The sequence below is a fragment of the Oncorhynchus keta genome, chromosome 10 (assembly GCF_023373465.1).
Source record: "Oncorhynchus keta strain PuntledgeMale-10-30-2019 chromosome 10, Oket_V2, whole genome shotgun sequence".
NCBI classification, from domain to species: Eukaryota; Metazoa; Chordata; class Actinopteri; order Salmoniformes; family Salmonidae; genus Oncorhynchus; species Oncorhynchus keta.
Window position 1 is genome coordinate 66,522,800 of NC_068430.1, and position 25,072 is coordinate 66,547,871.

Sequence of the window (25,072 nt, forward strand, 5' to 3'; positions counted from 1 at the left end):
ATAATTATCGCTCCTTGACCTCTCACGGGTGTTCAGAATTAAGACGATTAGGATCAATTGGTCCATAAATATTTCTAGTTTGTAGGCACTCCTAGATCATTCAGTCATGTCACTCCCTTGGCAATGTGCAATTGTTTTGGCTGTCGTAGCAGCAAGCGCTGCCAATGAAGGTACGTCTAATAATGAACGCATAATATGTAGCGCTGATACCATGTTAACTTGAATAGGCTACTTATCTCATGCTGACCGCCTAACAGACTAGCCAAGTTGTGGTGTTGGCTCTTGAGATGTGAATGATGACATTATCAAATTTATATTTTTAGATTTTAATGTGGATTGTGAGAAACACTCCATTAAAGTGACATGGAAGGTCAGTCCAGAGTTGGTTGAACATGCTGCCCGTCTTTTCCTTGGACACTGTGTTCCGTCCACATTTTCTGTTCTTCCCACGGGAGAAGGGATGGCGACATTCCACTACAACCTCAATGGCTGTGCCATCAAGAAACGGGTAATGTCTAATTCTTGACCCAATGTATGCCATTTTGGATCCTGCGACAACTAATGCTTCTCCTTCTATTCCCCAGGTGACTGGCAAAAACACATCTATTCAACCAGCCTGACTTACAGACCTAACCGAAAGCCCAAACCTGCTGCTATTAGTCACCATATTAAGTGTGTTTACATAAGGTAACCATCTATGCCAGGGGTACTCAACTCTTACCCTAAGAGGTATTTCGGTTCTACTTTATCATTAATTGCACACACCTGGTGTCCCAGGTCTAAATCAGTCCCTAATTAGAGGGGAATGATTTATTTTTTTAAATGCAGTGGAACTGAGTTGAGTTGTAGGGCTCTCTTGGGTGTAGTGTACTCTAGCTATGGTGTTGGAATGAAATCTTCCTAAGCCTTTGCCACCTTCATTATTAAACTAAACATTCCCCCTTGTATGTAGACCTGAGGGATGGATTCCCCCATTCCTTATCCCTGCCTATGGTAGTGCTGAGGGTCATGGAGGATTGGTTTTCCACATGGCACTCCTCAATGGTGAGTGACTCATACAACATCAATTATTGTAAGAATATGTTCAGTCAACTTACCTGGTAAAGAAATTCCTAGCAGAGGACACTGCCCAAAGCTAGTTGAAACCTGTGGCTGTACAGTACGTATGAGCATTGCGCCCCTTCCCCTCTCTGTTGCATGTAGAAGACCTTACTGGTCTGGCTAAGAGCAGCCTGTTTCCCCTGGGCTCTTTCATCCCCATCTGGGCAGCAGTGGATCAGAAGGACCATCAGCCCTTGCTGCTGCTCTTGGAGGAGTGTGTGGCGGCCACAACACCAGAACTGCAGTCTGCGAGCCTGGTGTACCCCATCATCACCAACAAGGGGTATGTACCAGACCTGGCTATGGCCATGTAGGGTGCACGTTTTGGTTTTTGACTGCCTAGCGCTAAACAGCCTACTCAAATGTTGAAAAGTAAGCTTATTTGCTGGATGGAAGTTCTGTTTGTCTGCTCATTGCACAATGCATTTTCAGTTGCCTTGCAGATGGGAAGACTGGGAACTCCAGGTTCCTGCCTAGGTACCACTCGTCTGCTATTCTGCTTTACCTGCAGTCCTTCAAGTTTGCCTTAGGCGAGGAAGTGAGTGGACCACAAGTTCTCGGTATGACTGAGTAGTTTTCATACTGTAGCTCTTGACTGTTCTCTTATTTCACCCCAGGTGTATATTCATTGTAAGCTTGTTGCATGGGACCCTGAGGTTTTTGATATAGAAAAGAAGGCCTGCCACTACATTAAAGAGACTGGAGAGTAAGTATTGGTCACATAACGACCATAATGACGTTAGTGCCAATGCAACAGCCTACTTTTTATTCATAGATGGGAGCTGCTGGATGACCCGTCTCAAAGTGACCTCTGCAAGTGCTGTGACTCGAGTTGCAAGCCTCGGTTGAAGAGGGCTGTGGATTCAGGTATTTTAAGGCACTTCATTTCAAGCCTGACTAAACTGTAGTTCCATATTCATTTGAGCTGATCACTCTTGAGTTCTGATGGGACTGCAGCTTGAAGTAATTTATATATATTTTTTCTCAGAACCCCAGGGCCTGGTTCAAAACTCTGTTCTTGGACCGCTCACAATAGTGGAAAACTCTGAAACCCGGATCCCCAGTGAATTTGTAAAATATCCTACTGTAGAACAAGGTTGGTGATTTTGGCATTGAAGACTATAGTTTACACTTGGCTTTTAATTGTATGAGCTTTGATGCCAAATGAACTTGAACCTGTAACCTAGTCATCTGTCATTGTGTTCTGTATTCAGTTGACTGGTTGGTGTAATGGTCTGGAACACTTTGCTTGTCAGGTGTGTGTGCTGGTTATTTTACTGTAACATCCCCCAACGGCAATGAGATGCATGTTACTAACACTTCTTCAACCTGTTACAGGGATGGCTGTCTTTTCTGTCTCTACAGCCATCTAATTGGAGGTGGCCTGAAGGGTGCATCACTTTCCACTATCCCCAGTATGGATATGAAGTCCTTTGACTTGAGCACGTTTCAATAAAATGAATACTTTACAATGGTGTTTGTTTCTAATGGTTGTCAAAATGCTATGATCCTGATGAGATGTACCCTAAATCCAGTAGTGTGGCGCCGGTATCTACACAAAATAGCCAAGATGTGACCATCTGGTTGTAAGATGATCTCAATGAGAGTGCTCAGTGTTTTGTGACTTCCCAGTGTCCTGATTACTCTTGAACTGTAACACTACTTTTGGCATAATTAGTTTGCTAATGATAGTCACAGCAGGTGTTCATGCAATGGTAACGCTATTTGAAAGATTGTCATAAGTGAACCTGCTTATTGTTGGCTATCAAATTGACAAGCCAAGTTTAGAGATTGTAGGTGGCTGATGGCCATGCTTAATGGCTGTGATAGGAGGAAACTGAGGCTGGATCAACAGCATTGTACATAGTTACTCCACAATACTAACCAAAATTACAGAGTGAAGAGAAGGAAGTCTGTACAGAAAATAATATTCCAAAACATGCATCCTGTTTGCAATAAGGTACTAAAGTAAAACTGTACAAAATTAGGTCAAAGAAGTAACTTTGTCCTGAATACAAAGCATTACAGTATGTTTGAGGCAAATCCAACACATGACTGAGTACCACTCTTCATATTTTCCAAGCATGGTGGTGGCTGCATCATGTTATGGGTATGCGTGTCATCGGCAAGGACTGGTGACTATTTTAGGATCAAAATAAATGGAATAGAGCTAAGCACAGGCAAAATCCTACAGGAAAACCTGGTTCAGTCTGCTTTCCAACAGGCACTTGGAGACAAATTCAGCAGGACAATAACCTACAACACAAGGCCAAATATACACTACTGTTGATCAATAACCAATTTGACAGAGCTTGAAGAATAATGGGCAAATATTGCACAATCGAGATGTGGAAAGCTCTTATAGACTCACTGCTGTAATCTCTGCCAAAGGTGCTTGTACAATGAGATATTTCATTTGCAAACATTTCTATAAACATGTTTTTACTTTGTCATGATGGGTGATTTAAAAATATATTTAAACATATTCAGGCTGTAACACAAAATGTGGAATAAGTCAAAGGTACGAATACTTTCTGAGGGCACTGGAAGGCAAAAACTGTTGAGCTAGCTAGCAGCTTGGTAACTAAGGCTAAACTGTTGGCTTGCTAACAACGTAGAAAACACATTTTACCTAACTAATTTTAGCTTGCATCACAGTATTTAATCAGTTAATTAGTTAGACTAACTGGAAACAGGACATTAATGCACAAAATGAAGAACTATATTCAACTTTGCTTATATGCTGCTCGCTCCTGCAGAATTTTGTACTTCCTATTCCTCCCTCACTTTTTTCCCAAACGTGTTTATTTTGCCTATCAAGTGACATGTCTACCTGCCTGCTCTCCGTTCGGTATTCCCGCCTCTTCTTTTTCATTGGTTGCCTGATGCAACCAATCATAATCCTTTCCGCTCTGAGAACGATTGAGAAAGTGAAACTCCTATGAGTGTTATGCTCATATAATGTAGGGTACAGTATGTGTTGGCTTCATCCACTCTGCAAAGGTGTTTTTTTCCCAGCTTTTAAGAGGACAGCAATAGAGCCTCAATTATGATATCAGTGTGCTGAAATGCATTGAGATGTATATTTTAATAACAGCCAAATGTATCATGTAGCGTCAGTGTGATAGGTCTACAGAACATGAACTTTAAACCTGTCATAGAGTACAGAGAACATACATGGCTTGTGGCCCTGGGAGTATGCAATGGATTGTATAAATTATTTTTTACCAAATGTTGCTTAGAATTTGAGACTTTGCTTTTTGTCGTTATCGATGCAAAAAAAACTATGTGGTGTAAAAATAGAGAGAAAAAGGGAAACTTTCAACAGTAATGGCAATGTTGTCATAGTTTCCCTGTTGCCACTTATGTAACTGTAATAATCTGTTTACACTTTATTCAAATTAAATCATTTTCACGTATGCACTGGCCAAAGATGTTAAAAAAAAAATTGTAAAAAATTATATTTTATTTTAGCATTTTCCAATTAAGAACATTCAAAACAAAAGTGAAAAGATTTTAGACAGCGATAGGACAAAGTGACAGTAACAGACGAGCGTAACAAAAATAAATTATAATTATAATTATATAAACAAACATACAATAATACAAAAATTTAAAAATAACGAGACATTGGATCACCTGCCGTAGGCTACATATTATACATTACGTGTGAAACATTTATGTGAGGATTATATATAGATTCAATCAATGAGATGTGGGGAGATTCTCCATATTGTCAGTAAAAGGTTGCCAAATTCTGTAAAATGTCTTTAACTTATTCCTCAAGCAGTAAGTGATTTTCTCCAAAGGGATACAACTATTAACTTCCGATAGCCACATTGCAACTGGCAGGGAGGAATCCAATTTCCATTTCAAGGCAATACATTTCTTGGCAATCGCTAGCAATATTTCTGTTAGCTTTATAGTATGGCTTTGCCTAAGATTGGTGTTAGTAAAGTTACCCAGTAGACAGACCTCCGGGTCTAAAGGAAATGCAACCCCGTGAATTGAGGATATGGTATCGCATACCCCTGCCAGAAACCGTGTAGTTTTGAACACTGCCAAGTGGAATGGAGGAATGTTCCTTCATCTGAGCCACATCTAAAACATAGGGAGGAGATATCTGGGTTGAACTTGCGCAGTCTAGATGGGGTGATATAGAGCTGATGGAGGAAATTAAACTGGATCAGTCTGTATCTGGAGTTCAATGTGGATGTAACACCATCCCTGCATAGGTCACTCCATAGATCCTCATCAAGATCAATACCCAGATCTTTCTCCCATCTAAGTCGGGGTTTATCTAGCCCAGGCAGTGTTAGTCCTGACATAAGAGCATTGTAAACACGGGAAATGGGCTTGGACAGTGGTTGGTCTGCGTGGCAGAGTTGTTCAATAGGTGACATCTTAGGTAGGTTCCATTGTCCCTTGAGAGTCACCCTAATAAAGTTTCGTAGTTGTAGGTAGCTAAAGAAGTCCCTGTTAGGCAAGTGGTATTTCTGTTTCAGCTGATCAAAAGACATAAGAACTCCCTCCTCGTAAACAATGTTCCAGAAGAGTGATCCCCTTATCAGACCATGGTCTAAAGTTACTATTCTGGAAAAACATAGGGATCAATCTATTGTTCCATAAAGGGGTTTTAGGGGAAAGGAATCCCCCTCGTCCGAACAGCTCATGCAGTTTGCACCATGCCAGGACAGAATGTATGATTAAAGGGTTGTCTGTGATGGTTTTTATAGATTTTCTGTCCCATTTGTTAAACAAATCTGCCCCAGTGTCATCATTTACCTCAAGCTTTTCAATGTTCAACCATGAGGGAGAGGGACCATTGTCAAACCTCTGAGCCAGAAACCTAGACTGTGCAGCCCAGTAGTACATTCTAAAATTGGGGAGGTTTAAGCCCCCTTGAACTTAATCAAGGGTCAGTTTATCCAGGCCAACCCTAGGGGTTTTGCCATGCCAGATAAACCTCCACCTTTTGCAACAAACTGGCCAGATTGAGTTTATAGAGGTTGTTCAGATTACCATCCGCCATTATGCCCAAATATGTGAAGCCCATAGGCGACCATCTGAAAGGAAACTTGTGCTTGATGGTATGATGGTCAAAGACAGACAACGGTAAGATTTTGCTTTTATCAAAATTGACCTTATATCCAGAGAAAGAACTATAACACTGTAGTAGGATCTGCAAGTGAGAGAGGGAGTGTTCTGGGTTTGTTAGAAATAAGATAAGGTCGTCCGCAAAGAGTGATAATTTATGGGTATGGGGGCCCACCTCAAAGCCATGTATGTCAGGGCACGTTCTAATAGCCTCAGCCAACGGTTCGATGGCGAGGGCAAAGAGGTGGGGGCTAATTGGGCAACCTTGTCTGTTCCCCCTATAAAGAGGGAAAGAGGAGGAAGTAATCCCATTGGTAGCAATCCTAGCTTTAGGAGATTTGTAGAGTGATTTTATCAAATTTACAAACACGGTACCTAAACCGAACTTTTCCAAGACGCGAAAGAGGTATGACCATTCAACCCTATCAAAGGCCTTTTCAGCGTCGAGGGAGACTGCGACACTAGGTATTTTGTTTTTGTTAGCAAGGTGAATTATATCAAAGAACCTTCTGAGATTATTGGAGGACAATTTATTAATTATGAAGCCAGTCTGATCTGGGTTGACCAACAGGGGAAGACATGACTCCAGTCTCTTAGATAGCATCTTGGTGACCAGTTTACAATCTGTGTTAAGGAGAGAGATTGGTCTATAGGAGGTGCACTTTAGCGGGTTTTTCCCTTTCTTGTGGATTACAGTAATCACTGTTTGAGAGAAGGACTCTGGAAAGCAGTTGTCTTCTCTGGCTTTTTTAAGTACCTCCATAAGGTAGGGGACCAACAGCTCCCTAAATTCTTTATAGAACTCTGGAGGGAGATTTATTAGAAGGTAAGGATTTAATGGCCTCCAACAATTCAGGAACTGAGAAGTGTTCACTCAGGCGCTCGCTGTCTTCCCCTGACAGGCATGGGAGGTTGAGAGAGGAGAGAAAGGAGTCTATCTCTGATAGATCATCGCTTGATTGGGAAGTGTAGAGGTCTTCATAGTATTTCTTAAAAGTATTATTAATTTCAGTAGGGTCGAAAGATATCTCTTTAGTAAGAGTTTCTATGGCATTAATTGTCCTCTTACTTTCCTCTGCTTTCAGTTGCCATGCCAATACTTTGTGAGCTTTCTCTCCAAGCTCATAATAACGCTGTTTTGATTTAGTGATGGCCCTCTCAGCTTGATATGTGTTCAGAATATTATATTTAAGTTTTTTATTTACCAAAAGCCTGTATAGATCTTTAGTCAGGCCTTTTTGGTAGGTTTTCTCTAGCTCAGAGATTTCAGATTCAAGGGCACTCAGTTCCGCACCGTGTTTTTTCTTCAGCCCTTTAGTATAGGAAATAATCTGTCCCCTCAGATAGGCCTTCAATGTGTCCCAAAGAATGAAGCTGTCAGGAGCAGAGGGTTTTGTTTGTCAAAGTAAAAATATTGATCTGCTCTTTGATGAATGCACAAAATTCAGGTTGCTTTAGGAGTGTAGAATTTAGTCTCCATTTATATACTCCATTTACCTTGGTAGGAATGGGCATTGATAATACCAGAGGTGTGTTGAAGAGATGGCTTTGGCCTTTGTACTGAACTTTCATCCGCGCAGGGTGGATGAGGTAGCCGGTGATGTTCTTCTCCTTCAGTGCTTTGGCGGCAGGTCTGAACTGCTTGCGGCGTCTGGCGAGATCCGCGCTCATATCTGGGAAAAGGCTGACCCTCTTTCCATCGATGGTGATGTCCCCTTTGGCTCTTGCGAGTTGCAGTATCTTCTCTCTGTCTTGGAAACGGAGGAACCTGATCAGGATGGCTCGTGGGGGCTCATCTGGCCGGGGTTTCGGCGCTGATGTTCTGTGGGCGCGTTCGATTTCCAGCGGCTTGGTGAAGTTGATTATGCCTAGGACCTCCGGGATCCATTGAGTGAAGAAACGGACCGGGTCACGGCCCTCGCCGTTTTTGATTTGTTAAAAAAGTTTGAAATATCCAATAAATGTCGTTCCACTTCATGATTGTGTCCCACTTGTTGTTGATTCTTCACAAAAAAATACGGTTTTATATCTTTATGTTTGAAGCCTGAAATGTGGCAAAAGGTCGCAAAGTTCAAGGGAGCCGAATACTTTCGCAAGGCACTGTATATTCTCATCAACTCCTCCCATTCATAAATGGAGCATTTGTCTGTAACATCTCCTCTATATGTAGGAGGTTCCTTTATGTCTGATTGCATGATGAACTTAATTTTACTGAGATCTACATATCCTACCGACTCTGAATGATGATCACTTATCTTTTCTGTACTTACTGGTGGCTCATAAGTACTGGACCTGCCACTCTGTAGTTCTTCCCTAATGGAGCTCCCTATTTCCTGGGCTCGCTGAGTGACCAGCTCAGCTAGACCATCTACAGGGGCATTTGGATTAACACCAGATGAAGGGCTTTCATCCAATTTTTTGTGGAGAAAAACATGGGGGAATCTCCTGCACCTACACACTTTACAGGGGTTTGATCAGTGTATGAGAAAAACCTCCCCCTCCCAGCAGTGAATTTGGGTTCATCACCATTATAAGATGCCATGCCACTAAACCACTAATGTTACGTTAAAATGTCTGTTGATGAACACACTTCTATGTTGGTTAACAACACTGTCATCTCAGATTTTCAAAATATGCTTTTGAACCATAGCTAAACAAGCATTTGTGTAACAGTATTGATAGCCTAGCATAGCATTAAACCTGGCATTCAGCATGCAACATTTTCACAAATACAAGAAAAGCATTCAAATAAAATAATTTACCTTTGAAGAACTTCAGATGTTTTCAATGAGGATACTTTCAGTTAGATAGCAAATGTTCCGTTTTTACAAAAATATTATTTGTGTAGGACAAATCGCTCCGTTTTGTTCATCACGTTTGGCTACGAAAAAAACCTGTACCCAGGAGTGTAATTCTCTCCGCAAGCTCATTAGCATAACGCAACGTTAACTATCCATGAAAATCGCAAATGAAATGAAATAAATATATTAGCTCTCAAGCTTAGCCTTTTGTTAACAACACTGTCATCTCAGATTTTCAAAATATGCTTTTGAACCATAGCTAAACAAGCATTTGTGTAACAGTATTGATAGCCTAGCATAGCATTAAGCCTGGCATTCAGCATGCAACATTTTCACAAAAACAAGAAAAGCATTCAAATAAAATCATTTACCTTTGAAGAACTTCAGATGTTTTCAATGAGGACACTCTCAGTTAGATAGCAAATGTTCAGTTTTTACAAAAATATCATTTGTGTAGACAAATCGCTCCGTTTTCTTCATCACGTTTGGGTAAGAAAAAAAACGAAAATTAAGTCATTACAACGCAAACTTTTTTCCAAATTAACTCCATAATATCGACAGAAACATGGCAAACGTTGTTTAGAATCAATCCTCAAGGTGTTTATCACATATCTATCGATGATAAATCATTCGTGGCAGTTTAGTTTCTCCTCTGAAGAAATGGAACGCGCATGGAGCTAGAGATTACGCAATAATTTCGACGCAGGACACCGGGCGGACACCTGGTAAATGTAGTCTCTTATGGTCAATCTTCCAATGATATGCCTACAAATACGTCACAATGCTGCAGACACCTTGGGGAAACGACAGAAAGGGCAGGCTCATTCCTGGCGCATTCATAAAGAGACATTGGAACACAGCGCCTTCAGAATCTGGGGCATTTCCTGTATGAAATGTCATCTTGGTTTCGCCTGTAGCATTAGTTCTGGGGCACTCACAGATAATATCTTGGCAGTTTTGGAAACGTCAGAGTTTTTTCTTTCCAAAGCTGTCAATTACATGCATAGTCGAGCATCTTTTCGTGACAAAATATCTTGTTTAAAATGGGAACGTTTTTTATCCAAAAATTAAAAGAGCGCCCCCTATCTCAAAGAAGTTAACTATAAACAGCGCTCTCAATGCATCGTTGTCAGAAACAAAATAAACAGGAAAAAAGACTGTAGTTCCGATTTTTGCCACAAGGCGGCAAGAGTACCTCAATGATATAATTAGTCTCTAGAGCAGCAGCGCCGCGGTGATTGAGCTGACGTCGATCAACGATGAATCCGGGTCTAGAAGGCACCGATGTAACCGGTGCTATACTGCACCGCTGTAACTCTGCGTTGTGTGTGGTTGATTGAGACTATAGACGTGGACTTTGGAGACCAGGTAGTTTTAATTAAGCAGAAGGGTAGACTGAAGAGGTTAATTAAGCAGAACTCACTCTCTGCATCTTGCATCTGCATCCAAAAGGAAATAAAACATTTGTAGAGCACATATGTTCTGAGAATCGTCGCCTCTTTCTACAACAGATGCACAATAGGAGGGATTGGGATCATTCGAGGAGCAAGCCATCGTTCACACATACAATAGCATACAAAATGCAATTGCCATGTTGACTGTAGGAAAGTCCACCAAAGCTTTTGCCAGAGAATTGACTGTTAATTTCTCGACATAAGCCGCCTCCAATGTCGTTTTAGAGAATTTGGCAGTACGTCCAACCGGCCTCACAACCGCAGACCACGTGTAACCACTCCAGCCCAGGACGTCCACATCTGGCTTCTTCACCTGAGGGATCCTCAGAAACCAGCAACCCTGACAGCTGATGAAACTGAGGAGTATTTCTGACTGTAATAAAGCCCTTTTGTGGGGAAGAACTCATTCTGATTGGCTTGGCCTGGCTCCCCTGTGGCTGCGCACTTGCCCTCCCAGTCCCATCCATTGCTGCACCCCTGCTCTCCCAGTCCCACCCATGGCTGCACCCCTGCCCAGTCCTGTGAAATCCACAGATTGGGGCCTAATGAATTTAATTCAATTGACTGATTTCCTTATATGAAATGTAACTCAGAAAAATATTTCATTGTTACTTGCGGCGTTTACATTTTGGTTCAGTATAGTTAACGTTAGCGAACTCTGCATTCTATACGGGTATGCCAATGGCCTGCTGCGATGCCCACTATATAGCGCTTTTCAGATCTATTCATATATTTAGCTACGGCAGATAGCTAGATCGGTGATGAGATGACCATTCAGTATGTAAACTAGCGGGCTTGGCCACCAATTAAATGGCTGGTCTTACCTTATCCTTGATCAGCATTTTGACTGTCGCATAAAATACGCTTTAAATCGATGTAAAAAAGACCTAATCCACACTTAGTGTGGTACTGTCAAGTTGAGCAAACCAGATTGTTCAATCTTTTTGATTCAACTTTATTTCCTGTGTAAATCACTATTCTGTCCGTCCATCGTGTTTTGTGAGACGCTTTACAGACTACTTTATGGGGAAAAGATGTGACTATTACCATTTTTACTTTTAAAACCCATAAAAATTCAAGGATGTTTTCAGACCAGGAAATACCAAAAGTGATGATGTTGGTAGGTTTTTAGGTCTATAATTATCGCTCCTTGACCTCTCACGGGTGTTCAGAATTAAGATGATTAGGATCAATTGGTCCATAAATATTTCTAGTTTGTAGGCACTCCTAGATCATTCAGTCATGTCACTCCTTTGGCAATGTGCAATTGTTTTGGCTGTCGTAGCAGCAAGCGCTGCCAATGAAGGTACGTCTAATAATGAACGCATAATATGTAGCGCTGATACCATGTTAACTTGAATAGGCTACTTATCTCATGCTGACCGCCTAACAGACTAGCCAAGTTGTGGTGTTGGCTCTTGAGATGTGAATGATGACATTATCAAATTTATATTTTTAGATTTTAATGTGGATTGTGAGAAACACTCCATTAAAGTGACATGGAAGGTCAGTCCAGAGTTGGTTGAACATGCTGCCCGTCTTTTCCTTGGACACTGTGTTCCGTCCACATTTTCTGTTCTTCCCACGGGAGAAGGGATGGCGACATTCCACTACAACCTCAATGGCTGTGCCATCAAGAAACGGGTAATGTCTAATTCTTGACCCAATGTATGCCATTTTGGATCCTGCGACAACTAATGCTTCTCCTTCTATTCCCCAGGTGACTGGCAAAAACACATCTATTCAACCAGCCTGACTTACAGACCTAACCGAAAGCCCAAACCTGCTGCTATTAGTCACCATATTAAGTGTGTTTACATAAGGTAACCATCTATGCCAGGGGTACTCAACTCTTACCCTAAGAGGTATTTCGGTTCTACTTTATCATTAATTGCACACACCTGGTGTCCCAGGTCTAAATCAGTCCCTAATTAGAGGGGAATGATTTATTTTTTTAAATGCAGTGGAACTGAGTTGAGTTGTAGGGCTCTCTTGGGTGTAGTGTACTCTAGCTATGGTGTTGGAATCAAATCTTCCTAAGCCTTTGCCACCTTCATTATTAAACTAAACATTCCCCCTTGTATGTAGACCTGAGGGATGGATTCCCCCATTCCTTATCCCTGCCTATGGTAGTGCTGAGGGTCATGGAGGATTGGTTTTCCACATGGCACTCCTCAATGGTGAGTGACTCATACAACATCAATTATTGTAAGAATATGTTCAGTCAACTTACCTGGTAAAGAAATTCCTAGCAGAGGACACTGCCCAAAGCTAGTTGAAACCTGTGGCTGTACAGTACGTATGAGCATTGCGCCCCTTCCCCTCTCTGTTGCATGTAGAAGACCTTACTGGTCTGGCTAAGAGCAGCCTGTTTCCCCTGGGCTCTTTCATCCCCATCTGGGCAGCAGTGGATCAGAAGGACCATCAGCCCTTGCTGCTGCTCTTGGAGGAGTGTGTGGCGGCCACAACACCAGAACTGCAGTCTGCGAGCCTGGTGTACCCCATCATCACCAACAAGGGGTATGTACCAGACCTGGCTATGGCCATGTAGGGTGCACGTTTTGGTTTTTGACTGCCTAGCGCTAAACAGCCTACTCAAATGTTGAAAAGTATTGAATACATTTTAAAGTTAGCTTATTTGCTGGATGGAAGTTCTGTTTGTCTGCTCATTGCACAATGCATTTTCAGTTGCCTTGCAGATGGGAAGACTGGGAACTCCAGGTTCCTGCCTAGGTACCACTCGTCTGCTATTCTGCTTTACCTGCAGTCCTTCAAGTTTGCCTTAGGCGAGGAAGTGAGTGGACCACAAGTTCTCGGTATGACTGAGTAGTTTTCATACTGTAGCTCTTGACTGTTCTCTTATTTCACCCCAGGTGTATATTCATTGTAAGCTTGTTGCATGGGACCCTGAGGTTTTTGATATAGAAAAGAAGGCCTGCCACTACATTAAAGAGACTGGAGAGTAAGTATTGGTCACATAACGACCATAATGACGTTAGTGCCAATGCAACAGCCTACTTTTTTTATTCATAGATGGGAGCTGCTGGACGACCCGTCTCAAAGTGACCTCTGCAAGTGCTGTGACTCGAGTTGCAAGCCTCGGTTGAAGAGGGCTGTGGATTCAGGTATTTTAAGGCACTTCATTTCAAGCCTGACTAAACTGTAGTTCCATATTCATTTGAGCTGATCACTCTTGAGTTCTGATGGGACTGCAGCTTGAAGTAATTTATATATATTTTTTTTTCTCAGAACCCCAGGGCCTGGTTCAAAACTCTGTTCTTGGACCGCTCACAATAGTGGAAAACTCTGAAACCCGGATCCCCAGTGAATTTGTAAAATATCCTACTGTAGAACAAGGTTGGTGATTTTGGCATTGAAGACTATAGTTTACACTTGGCTTTTAATTGTATGAGCTTTGATGCCAAATGAACTTGAACCTGTAACCTAGTCATCTGTCATTGTGTTCTGTATTCAGTTGACTGGTTGGTGTAATGGTCTGGAACACTTTGCTTGTCAGGTGTGTGTGCTGGTTATTTTACTGTAACATCCCCCAACGGCAATGAGATGCATGTTACTAACACTTCTTCAACCTGTTACAGGGATGGCTGTCTTTTCTGTCTCTACAGCCATCTAATTGGAGGTGGCCTGAAGGGTGCATCACTTTCCACTATCCCCAGTATGGATATGAAGTCCTTTGACTTGAGCACGTTTCAATAAAATGAATACTTTACAATGGTGTTTGTTTCTAATGGTTGTCAAAATGCTATGATCCTGATGAGATGTACCCTAAATCCAGTAGTGTGGCGCCGGTATCTACACAAAATAGCCAAGATGTGACCATCTGGTTGTAAGATGATCTCAATGAGAGTGCTCAGTGTTTTGTGACTTCCCAGTGTCCTGATTACTCTTGAACTGTAACACTACTTTTGGCATAATTAGTTTGCTAATGATAGTCACAGCAGGTGTTCATGCAATGGTAACGCTATTTGAAAGATTGTCATAAGTGAACCTGCTTATTGTTGGCTATCAAATTGACAAGCCAAGTTTAGAGATTGTAGGTGGCTGATGGCCATGCTTAATGGCTGTGATAGGAGGAAACTGAGGCTGGATCAACAGCATTGTACATAGTTACTCCACAATACTAACCAAAATTACAGAGTGAAGAGAAGGAAGTCTGTACAGAAAATAATATTCCAAAACATGCATCCTGTTTGCAATAAGGTACTAAAGTAAAACTGTACAAAATTAGGTCAAAGAAGTAACTTTGTCCTGAATACAAAGCATTACAGTATGTTTGAGGCAAATCCAACACATGACTGAGTACCACTCTTCATATTTTCCAAGCATGGTGGTGGCTGCATCATGTTATGGGTATGCGTGTCATCGGCAAGGACTGGTGACTATTTTAGGATCAAAATAAATGGAATAGAGCTAAGCACAGGCAAAATCCTACAGGAAAACCTGGTTCAGTCTGCTTTCCAACAGGCACTTGGAGACAAATTCAGCAGGACAATAACCTACAACACAAGGCCAAATATACACTACTGTTGATCAATAACCAATTTGACAGAGCTTGAATAATGGGCAAATATTGCACAATCGAGATGTGGAAAGCTCTTAGACTCACTGCTGTAATCTCTGCCAAAGGTGCTTGTACAATGAGATATTTCAGTATTTCATTTGCAAACATTTCTATAAACATGTTTTTACTTTCATGATGGGTGATTTAAAAATATATTTAAACATATTCAGGCTGTAACACAAAATGTGGAATAAGTCAAAGGTACGAATACTTTCTGAGGGCACTGGAAGGCTAAAACTGTTGAGCTAGCTAGCAGCTTGGTAACTAAGGCTAAACTGTTGGCTTGCTAACAACGTAGAAAACACATTTTACCTAACTAATTTTAGCTTGCATCACAGTATTTAATCAGTTAATTAGACTAACTGGAAACAGGACATTAATGCACAAAATGAAGAACTATATTCAACTTTGCTTATATGCTGCTCGCTCCTGCAGAATTTTGTACTTCCTATTCCTCCCTCACTTTTTTCCCAAACGTGTTTATTTTGCCTATCAAGTGACATGTCTACCTGCCTGCTCTCCGTTCGGTATTCCCGCCTCTTCTTTTTCATTGGTTGCCTGATGCAACCAATCATAATCCTTTCCGCTCTGAGAACGATTGAGAAAGTGAAACTCCTATGAGTGTTATGCTCATATAATGTAGGGTACAGTATGTGTTGGCTTCATCCACTCTGCAAAGGTGTTTTTTCCCAGCTTTTAAGAGGACAGCAATAGAGCCTCAATTATGATATCAGTGTGCTGAAATGCATTGAGATGTATATTTTAATAACAGCCAAATGTATCATGTAGCGTCAGTGTGATAGGTCTACAGAACATGAACTTTAAACCTGTCATAGAGTACAGAGAACATACATGGCTTGTGGCCCTGGGAGTATGCAATGGATTGTATAAATTATTTTTACCAAATGTTGCATAGAATTTGAGACTTTGCTTTTTGTCGTTATCGATGCAAAAAAAACTATGTGGTGTAAAAATAGAGAGAAAAAGGGAAACTTTCAACAGTAATGGCAATGTTGTCATAGTTTCCCTGTTGCCACTTATGTAACTGTAATAATCTGTTTACACTTTATTCAAATTAAATCATTTTCACGTATGCACTGGCCAAAGATGTAAAAAAAAAAATTGTAAAAATTATATTTTATTTTAGCATTTTCCAATTAAGAACATTCAAAACAAAAGTGAAAAGATTTTAGACAGCGATAGGACAAAGTGACAGTAACAGACGAGCGTAACAAAAATAAATTATAATTATAATTATATAAACAAACATACAATAATACAAAAATTTAAAAATAACGAGACATTGGATCACCTGCCGTAGGCTACATATTATACATTACGTGTGAAACATTTATGTGAGGATTATATATAGATTCAATCAATGAGATGTGGGGGGAGATTCTCCATATTGTCAGTAAAAGGTTGCCAAATTCTGTAAAATGTCTTTAACTTATTCCTCAAGCAGTAAGTGATTTTCTCCAAAGGGATACAACTATTAACTTCCGATAGCCACATTGCAACTGGCAGGGAGGAATCCAATTTCCATTTCAAGGCAATACATTTCTTGGCAATCGCTAGCAATATTTCTGTTAGCTTTATAGTATGGCTTTGCCTAAGATTGGTGTTAGTAAAGTTACCCAGTAGACAGACCTCCGGGTCTAAAGGAAATGCAACCCCGTGAATTGAGGATATGGTATCGCATACCCCCTGCCAGAAACCGTGTAGTTTTGAACACTGCCAAGTGGAATGGAGGAATGTTCCTTCATCTGAGCCACATCTAAAACATAGGGAGGAGATATCTGGGTTGAACTTGCGCAGTCTAGATGGGGTGATATAGAGCTGATGGAGGAAATTAAACTGGATCAGTCTGTATCTGGAGTTCAATGTGGATGTAACACCATCCCTGCATAGGTCACTCCATAGATCCTCATCAAGATCAATACCCAGATCTTTCTCCCATCTAAGTCGGGGTTTATCTAGCCCAGGCAGTGTTAGTCCTGACATAAGAGCATTGTAAACACGGGAAATGGGCTTGGACAGTGGTTGGTCTGCGTGGCAGAGTTGTTCAATAGGTGACATCTTAGGTAGGTTCCATTGTCCCTTGAGAGTCACCCTAATAAAGTTTCGTAGTTGTAGGTAGCTAAAGAAGTCCCTGTTAGGCAAGTGGTATTTCTGTTTCAGCTGATCAAAAGACATAAGAACTCCCTCCTCGTAAACAATGTTCCAGAAGAGTGATCCCCTTATCAGACCATGGTCTAAAGTTACTATTCTGGAAAAACATAGGGATCAATCTATTGTTCCATAAAGGGGTTTTAGGGGAAAGGAATCCCCCTCGTCCGAACAGCTCATGCAGTTTGCACCATGCCAGGACAGAATGTATGATTAAAGGGTTGTCTGTGATGGTTTTTATAGATTTTCTGTCCCATTTGTTAAACAAATCTGCCCCAGTGTCATCATTTACCTCAAGCTTTTCAATGTTCAACCATGAGGGAGAGGGACCATTGTCAAACCTCTGAGCCAGGAACCTAGACTGTGCAGCCCAGTAGTACATTCTAAAATTGGGGAGGTTTAAGCCCCCTTGAACTTAATCAAGGGTCAGTTTATCCAGGCCAACCCTAGGGGTTTTGCCATGCCAGATAAACCTCCACCTTTTGCAACAAACTGGCCAGATTGAGTTTATAGAGGTTGTTCAGATTACCATCCGCCATTATGCCCAAATATGTGAAGCCCATAGGCGACCATCTGAAAGGAAACTTGTGCTTGATGGTATGATGGTCAAAGACAGACAACGGTAAGATTTCGCTTTTATCAAAATTGACCTTATATCCAGAGAAAGAACTATAACACTGTAGTAGGATCTGCAAGTGAGAGAGGGAGTGTTCTGGGTTTGTTAGAAATAAGATAAGGTCGTCCGCAAAGAGTGATAATTTATGGGTATGGGGGCCCACCTCAAAGCCATGTATGTCAGGGCACGTTCTAATAGCCTCAGCCAACGGTTCGATGGCGAGGGCAAAGAGGTGGGGGCTAATTGGGCAACCTTGTCTGTTCCCCCTATAAAGAGGGAAAGAGGAGGAAGTAATCCCATTGGTAGCAATCCTAGCTTTAGGAGATTTGTAGAGTGATTTTATCAAATTTACAAACACGGTACCTAAACCAAACTTTTCCAAGACGCGAAAGAGGTATGACCATTCAACCCTATCAAAGGCCTTTTCAGCGTCGAGGAGACTGCGACACTAGGTATTTTGTTTTTGTTAGCAAGGTGAATTATATCAAAGAACCTTCTGAGATTATTGGAGGACAATTTATTAATTATGAAGCCAGTCTGATCTGGGTTGACCAACAGGGGAAGACATGACTCCAGTCTCTTAGATAGCATCTTGGTGACCAGTTTACAATCTGTGTTAAGGAGAGAGATTGGTCTATAGGAGGTGCACTTTAGCGGGTTTTTCCCTTTCTTGTGGATTACAGTAATCACTGTTTGAGAGAAGGACTCTGGAAAGCAGTTGTCTTCTCTGGCTTTTTTAAGTACCTCCATAAGGTAGGGGACCAACAGCTCCCTAAATTCTTTATAGAACTCTGGAGGGAGATTTATTAGAAGGTAAGGATTTAATGGCCTCCAACAATTCAGGAACTGAGAAGTGTTCACTCAGGCGCTCGCTGTCTTCCCCTGACAGGCATGGGAGGTTGAGAGAGGAGAGAAAGGAGTCTATCTCTGATAGATCATCACTTGATTGGGAAGTGTAGAGGTCTTCATAGTATTTCTTAAAAGTATTATTAATTTCAGTAGGGTCGAAAGATATCTCTTTAGTAAGAGTTTCTACGGCATTAATTGTCCTCTTACTTTCCTCTGCTTTCAGTTGCCATGCCAATACTTTGTGAGCTTTCTCTCCAAGCTCATAATAACGCTGTTTTGATTTAGTGATGGCCCTCTCAGCTTGATATGTGTTCAGAATATTATATTTAAGTTTTTTATTTACCAAAAGCCTGTATAGATCTTTAGTCAGGCCTTTTTGGTAGGTTTTCTCTAGCTCAGAGATTTCAGATTCAAGGGCACTCAGTTCCGCACCGTGTTTTTTCTTCAGCCCTTTAGTATAGGAAATAATCTGTCCCCTCAGATAGGCCTTCAATGTGTCCCAAAGAATGAAGCTGTCAGGAGCAGAGGGTTTGTTTGTCAAAGTAAAAATATTGATCTGCTCTTTGATGAATGCACAAAATTCAGGTTGCTTTAGGAGTGTAGAATTTAGTCTCCATTTATATACTCCATTTACCTTGGTAGGAATGGGCATTGATAATACCAGAGGTGTGTTGAAGAGATGGCTTTGGCCTTTGTACTGAACTTTCATCCGCGCAGGGTGGATGAGGTAGCCGGTGATGTTCTTCTCCTTCAGTGCTTTGGCGGCAGGTCTGAACTGCTTGCGGCGTCTGGCGAGATCCGCGCTCATATCTGGGAAAAGGCTGACCCTCTTTCCATCGATGGTGATGTCCCCTTTGGCTCTTGCGAGTTGCAGTATCTTCTCTCTGTCTTGGAAACGGAGGAACCTGATCAGGATGGCTCGTGGGGGCTCATCTGGCCGGGGTTTCGGCGCTGATGTTCTGTGGGCGCGTTCGATTTCCAGCGGCTTGGTGAAGTTGATTATGCCTTGGACCTCCGGGATCCATTGAGTGAAGAAACGGACCGGGTCACGGCCCTCGCTGTCCTCTTTTAATCCCACCACACGGATATTACTACGTCTACGCTGGTTCTCCATCTGATCTACCTTGTTTTTGAGGTAGGCATTGTCCTTTTGCAGTTGGGTCAAGACCTGGTCATGTCTAGTGATGGTATCTTCAACTGTGCTAATCCTGAATGGTCGTCCAAAGTATTAACTTAAGGGGGCTGAATAATTTAGCACGCCCAATTTTTCCGTTTTTGATTTGTTAAAAAAGTTTGAAATATCCAATAAATGTCGTTCCACTTCATGATTGTGTCCCACTTGTTGTTGATTCTTCACAAAAAATACGGTTTTATATCTTTATGTTTGAAGCCTGAAATGTGGCAAAAGGTCGCAAAGTTCAAGGGAGCCGAATACTTTCGCAAGGCACTGTATATTCTCATCAACTCCTCCCATTCATAAATGGAGCATTTGTCTGTAACATCTCCTCTATATGTAGGAGGTTCCTTTATGTCTGATTGCATGATGAACTTAATTTTACTGAGATCTACATATCCTACCGACTCTGAATGATGATCACTTATCTTTTCTGTACTTACTGGTGGCTCATAAGTACTGGACCTGCCACTCTGTAGTTCTTCCCTAATGGAGCTCCCTATTTCCTGGGCTCGCTGAGTGACCAGCTCAGCTAGACCATCTACAGGGGCATTTGGATTAACACCAGATGAAGGGCTTTCATCCAATTTTTTTGTGGAGCAAAACATGGGGGAATCTCCTGCACCTACACACTTTACAGGGGTTTGATCAGAGTATGAGAAAAACCTCCCCCTCCCAGCAGTGAATTTGGGTTCATCACCATTATAAGATGCCATGCCACTAAACCACTAATGTTACATTAAAATGTCTGTTGATGAACACACTTCTATGTTGGTTAACAACACTGTCATCTCAGATTTTCAAAATATGCTTTTGAACCATAGCTAAACAAGCATTTGTGTAACAGTATTGATAGCCTAGCATAGCATTAAACCTGGCATTCAGCATGCAACATTTTCACAAATACAAGAAAAGCATTCAAATAAAATAATTTACCTTTGAAGAACTTCAGATGTTTTCAATGAGGATACTCTCAGTTAGATAGCAAATGTTCCGTTTTTACAAAAAGATTATTTGTGTAGGACAAATCGCTCCGTTTTGTTCATCACGTTTGGCTACGAAAAAAACCTGTACCCAGGAGTGTAATTCTCTCCGCAAGCTCATTAGCATAACGCAACGTTAACTATTCATGAAAATCGCAAATGAAATGAAATAAATATATTAGCTCTCAAGCTTAGCCTTTTGTTAACAACACTGTCATCTCAGATTTTCAAAATATGCTTTTGAACCATAGCTAAACAAGCATTTGTGTAACAGTATTAAGCGGTGATTGAGCTGACGTCGATCAACGATGAATCCGGGTCTAGAAGGCACCGATGTAACCGGTGCTATACTGCACCGCTGTAACTCTGCGTTGTGTGTGGTTGATTGAGACTATAGACGTGGACTTTGGAGACCAGGTAGTTTTAATTAAGCAGAAGGGTAGACTGAAGAGGTTAATTAAGCAGAACTCACTCTCTGCATCTTGCATCTGCATCCAAAAGGAAATAAAACATTTGTAGAGCACATATGTTCTGAGAATCGTCGCCTCTTTCTACAACAGATGCACAATAGGAGGGATTGGGATCATTCGAGGAGCAAGCCATCGTTCACACATACAATAGCATACAAAATGCAATTGCCATGTTGACTGTAGGAAAGTCCACCAAAGCTTTTGCCAGAGAATTGACTGTTAATTTCTCAACATAAGCTGCCTCCAATGTCGTTTTAGAGAATTTGGCAGTACGTCCAACCGGCCTCACAACCGCAGACCACGTGTAACCACTCCAGCCCAGGACGTCCACATCTGGCTTCTTCACCTGAGGGATCCTCAGAAACCAGCAACCCTGACAGCTGATGAAACTGAGGAGTATTTCTGTCTGTAATAAAGCCCTTTTGTGGGGAAGAACTCATTCTGATTGGCTTGGCCTGGCTCCCCTGTGGCTGCGCACTTGCCCTCCCAGTCCCATCCATTGCTGCACCCCTGCTCTCCCAGTCCCACCCATGGCTGCGCCCCTGCCCAGTCCTGTGAAATCCACAGATTGGGGCCTAATGAATTTAATTCAATTGACTGATTTCCTTATATGAAATGTAACTCAGAAAAATATTTCATTGTTACTTGCGGCGTTTACATTTTGGTTCAGTATAGTTAACGTTACCGAACTCTGCATTCTATACGGGTATGCCAATGGCCTGCTGCGATGCCCACTATATAGCGCTTTTCAGATCTATTCATATATTTAGCTACGGCAGATAGCTAGATCGGTGATGAGATGACCATTCAGTATGTAAACTAGCGGGCTTGGCCACCAATTAAATGGCTGGTCTTACCTTATCCTTGATCAGCATTTTGACTGTCGCATAAAATACGCTTTAAATCGATGTAAAAAAGACCTAATCCACAGTGTGGTACTGTCAAGTTGAGCAAACCAGATTGTTCAATCTTTTTGATTCAACTTTATTTCCTGTGTAAATCACTATTCTGTCCGTCCATCGTGTTTTGTGAGACGCTTTACAGACTACTTTATGGGGAAAAGATGTGACTATTACCATTTTTACTTTTAAAACCCATAAAAATTCAAGGATGTTTTCAGACCAGGAAATACCAAAAGTGATGATGTTGGTAGGTTTTTAGGTCTATAATTATCGCTCCTTGACCTCTCACGGGTGTTCAGAATTAAGATGATTAGGATCAATTGGTCCATAAATATTTCTAGTTTGTAGGCACTCCTAGATCATTCAGTCATGTCACTCCTTTGGCAATGTGCAATTGTTTTGGCTGTCGTAGCAGCAAGCGCTGCCAATGAAGGTACGTCTAATAATGAACGCATAATATGTAGCGCTGATACCATGTTAACTTGAATAGGCTACTTATCTCATGCTGACCGCCTAACAGACTAGCCAAGTTGTGGTGTTGGCTCTTGAGATGTGAATGATGACATTATCAAATTTATATTTTTAGATTTTAATGTGGATTGTGAGAAACACTCCATTAAAGTGACATGGAAGGTCAGTCCAGAGTTGGTTGAACATGCTGCCCGTCTTTTCCTTGGACACTGTGTTCCGTCCACATTTTCTGTTCTTCCCACGGGAGAAGGGATGGCGACATTCCACTACAACCTCAATGGCTGTGCCATCAAGAAACGGGTAATGTCTAATTCTTGACCCAATGTATGCCATTTTGGATCCTGCGACAACTAATGCTTCTCCTTCTATTCCCCAGGTGACTGGCAAAAAACACATCTATTCAACCAGCCTGACTTACAGACCTAACCGAAAGCCCAAACCTGCTGCTATTAGTCACCATATTAAGTGTGTTTACATAAGGTAACCATCTATGCCAGGGGTACTCAACTCTTACCCTAAGAGGTATTTCGGTTCTACTTTATCATTAATTGCACACACCTGGTGTCCCAGGTCTAAATCAGTCCCTAATTAGAGGGGAATGATTTATTTTTTTAAATGCAGTGGAACTGAGTTGAGTTGTAGGGCTCTCTTGGGTGTAGTGTACTCTAGCTATGGTGTTGGAATCAAATCTTCCTAAGCCTTTGCCACCTTCATTATTAAACTAAACATTCCCCCTTGTATGTAGACCTGAGGGATGGATTCCCCCATTCCTTATCCCTGCCTATGGTAGTGCTGAGGGTCATGGAGGATTGGTTTTCCACATGGCACTCCTCAATGGTGAGTGACTCATACAACATCAATTATTGTAAGAATATGTTCAGTCAACTTACCTGGTAAAGAAATTCCTAGCAGAGGACACTGCCCAAAGCTAGTTGAAACCTGTGGCTGTACAGTACGTATGAGCATTGCGCCCCTTCCCCTCTCTGTTGCATGTAGAAGACCTTACTGGTCTGGCTAAGAGCAGCCTGTTTCCCCTGGGCTCTTTCATCCCCATCTGGGCAGCAGTGGATCAGAAGGACCATCAGCCCTTGCTGCTGCTCTTGGAGGAGTGTGTGGCGGCCACAACACCAGAACTGCAGTCTGCGAGCCTGGTGTACCCCATCATCACCAACAAGGGGTATGTACCAGACCTGGCTATGGCCATGTAGGGTGCACGTTTTGGTTTTTGACTGCCTAGCGCTAAACAGCCTACTCAAATGTTGAAAAGTATTGAATACATTTTAAAGTTAGCTTATTTGCTGGATGGAAGTTCTGTTTGTCTGCTCATTGCACAATGCATTTTCAGTTGCCTTGCAGATGGGAAGACTGGGAACTCCAGGTTCCTGCCTAGGTACCACTCGTCTGCTATTCTGCTTTACCTGCAGTCCTTCAAGTTTGCCTTAGGCGAGGAAGTGAGTGGACCACAAGTTCTCGGTATGACTGAGTTGTTTTCATACTGTAGCTCTTGACTGTTCTCTTATTTCACCCCAGGTGTATATTCATTGTAAGCTTGTTGCATGGGACCCTGAGGTTTTTGATATAGAAAAGAAGGCCTGCCACTACATTAAAGAGACTGGAGAGTAAGTATTGGTCACATAACGACCATAATGACGTTAGTGCCAATGCAACAGCCTACTTTTTTTATTCATAGATGGGAGCTGCTGGACGACCCGTCTCAAAGTGACCTCTGCAAGTGCTGTGACTCGAGTTGCAAGCCTCGGTTGAAGAGGGCTGTGGATTCAGGTATTTTAAGGCACTTCATTTCAAGCCTGACTAAACTGTAGTTCCATATTCATTTGAGCTGATCACTCTTGAGTTCTGATGGGACTGCAGCTTGAAGTAATTTATATATATTTTTTTCTCAGAACCCCAGGGCCTGGTTCAAAACTCTGTTCTTGGACCGCTCACAATAGTGGAAAACTCTGAAACCCGGATCCCCAGTGAATTTGTAAAATATCCTACTGTAGAACAAGGTTGGTGATTTTGGCATTGAAGACTATAGTTTACACTTGGCTTTTAATTGTATGAGCTTTGATGCCAAATGAACTTGAACCTGTAACCTAGTCATCTGTCATTGTGTTCTGTATTCAGTTGACTGGTTGGTGTAATGGTCTGGAACACTTTGCTTGTCAGGTGTGTGTGTGCTGGTTATTTTACTGTAACATCCCCCAACGGCAATGAGATGCATGTTACTAACACTTCTTCAACCTGTTACAGGGATGGCTGTCTTTTCTGTCTCTACAGCCATCTAATTGGAGGTGGCCTGAAGGGTGCATCACTTTCCACTATCCCCAGTATGGATATGAAGTCCTTTGACTTGAGCACGTTTCAATAAAATGAATACTTTACAATGGTGTTTGTTTC

General features: G+C 41.7%; 2 protein-coding genes and 1 pseudogene across 10 annotated transcripts in view; 2 read left to right on the forward strand and 1 right to left on the reverse strand.

Moving 5' to 3' along the window:
- Window positions 1–25,072, reverse strand: part of LOC118389261 (keratin, type I cytoskeletal 42-like) — a 68,035-nt gene that overhangs the window by 6,197 nt on the left and 36,766 nt on the right. The window contains exon 1 of one of the 8 annotated variants that reach the window (XM_052527715.1): window positions 22,373–22,415. The exons of 6 other annotated variants lie outside the window; for them this stretch is intronic. In XM_052527715.1, coding sequence (XP_052383675.1) covers window positions 22,373–22,375 — 3 coding nt within the window. In that variant the 5' untranslated portion in view covers window positions 22,376–22,415. Of the gene's footprint in view, window positions 1–11,500; window positions 11,544–22,372; window positions 22,416–25,072 lie in introns of those variants that run through there. One more of the 8 variants, XM_052527714.1, reaches the window with a different exon arrangement.
- Window positions 92–25,059, forward strand: LOC127932301 (uncharacterized). Of its 2 annotated transcripts, none has more exons than XM_052527719.1 (11): window positions 92–170; window positions 22,785–22,969; window positions 23,046–23,149; window positions 23,415–23,506; window positions 23,666–23,846; window positions 24,015–24,120; window positions 24,200–24,288; window positions 24,360–24,451; window positions 24,574–24,681; window positions 24,800–24,841; window positions 24,926–25,059. In XM_052527719.1, the coding sequence occupies exons 1-10, from the start codon at window positions 107–109 to the stop codon at window positions 24,814–24,816; spliced, it is 1,038 nt and encodes a 345-aa protein (XP_052383679.1). In that variant the 5' UTR covers window positions 92–106; the 3' UTR covers window positions 24,817–24,841; window positions 24,926–25,059. The 2 variants fall into 2 exon arrangements, with proteins under 2 accessions (XP_052383679.1, XP_052383678.1); XM_052527718.1 differs by lacking the exon at window positions 92–170 and adding an exon at window positions 22,469–22,631.
- Window positions 11,596–14,186, forward strand: LOC127932303 (uncharacterized; annotated as a pseudogene).

Excerpts from the sequence above, each read along its gene's own strand:
- LOC127932301 (XM_052527719.1), top strand. The coding sequence starts at position 107 with ATGTCACTCCCTTGGCAATGTGCAATTGTTTTGGCTGTCGTAGCAGCA. Across the intron at positions 24,289-24,359 it reads TACATTAAAGAGACTGGAGA|ATGGGAGCTGCTGGACGACC; the intron begins GTAAGTATTGGT and ends TTTTATTCATAG. Across the intron at positions 24,452-24,573 it reads GAAGAGGGCTGTGGATTCAG|AACCCCAGGGCCTGGTTCAA; the intron begins GTATTTTAAGGC and ends TTTTTTTCTCAG.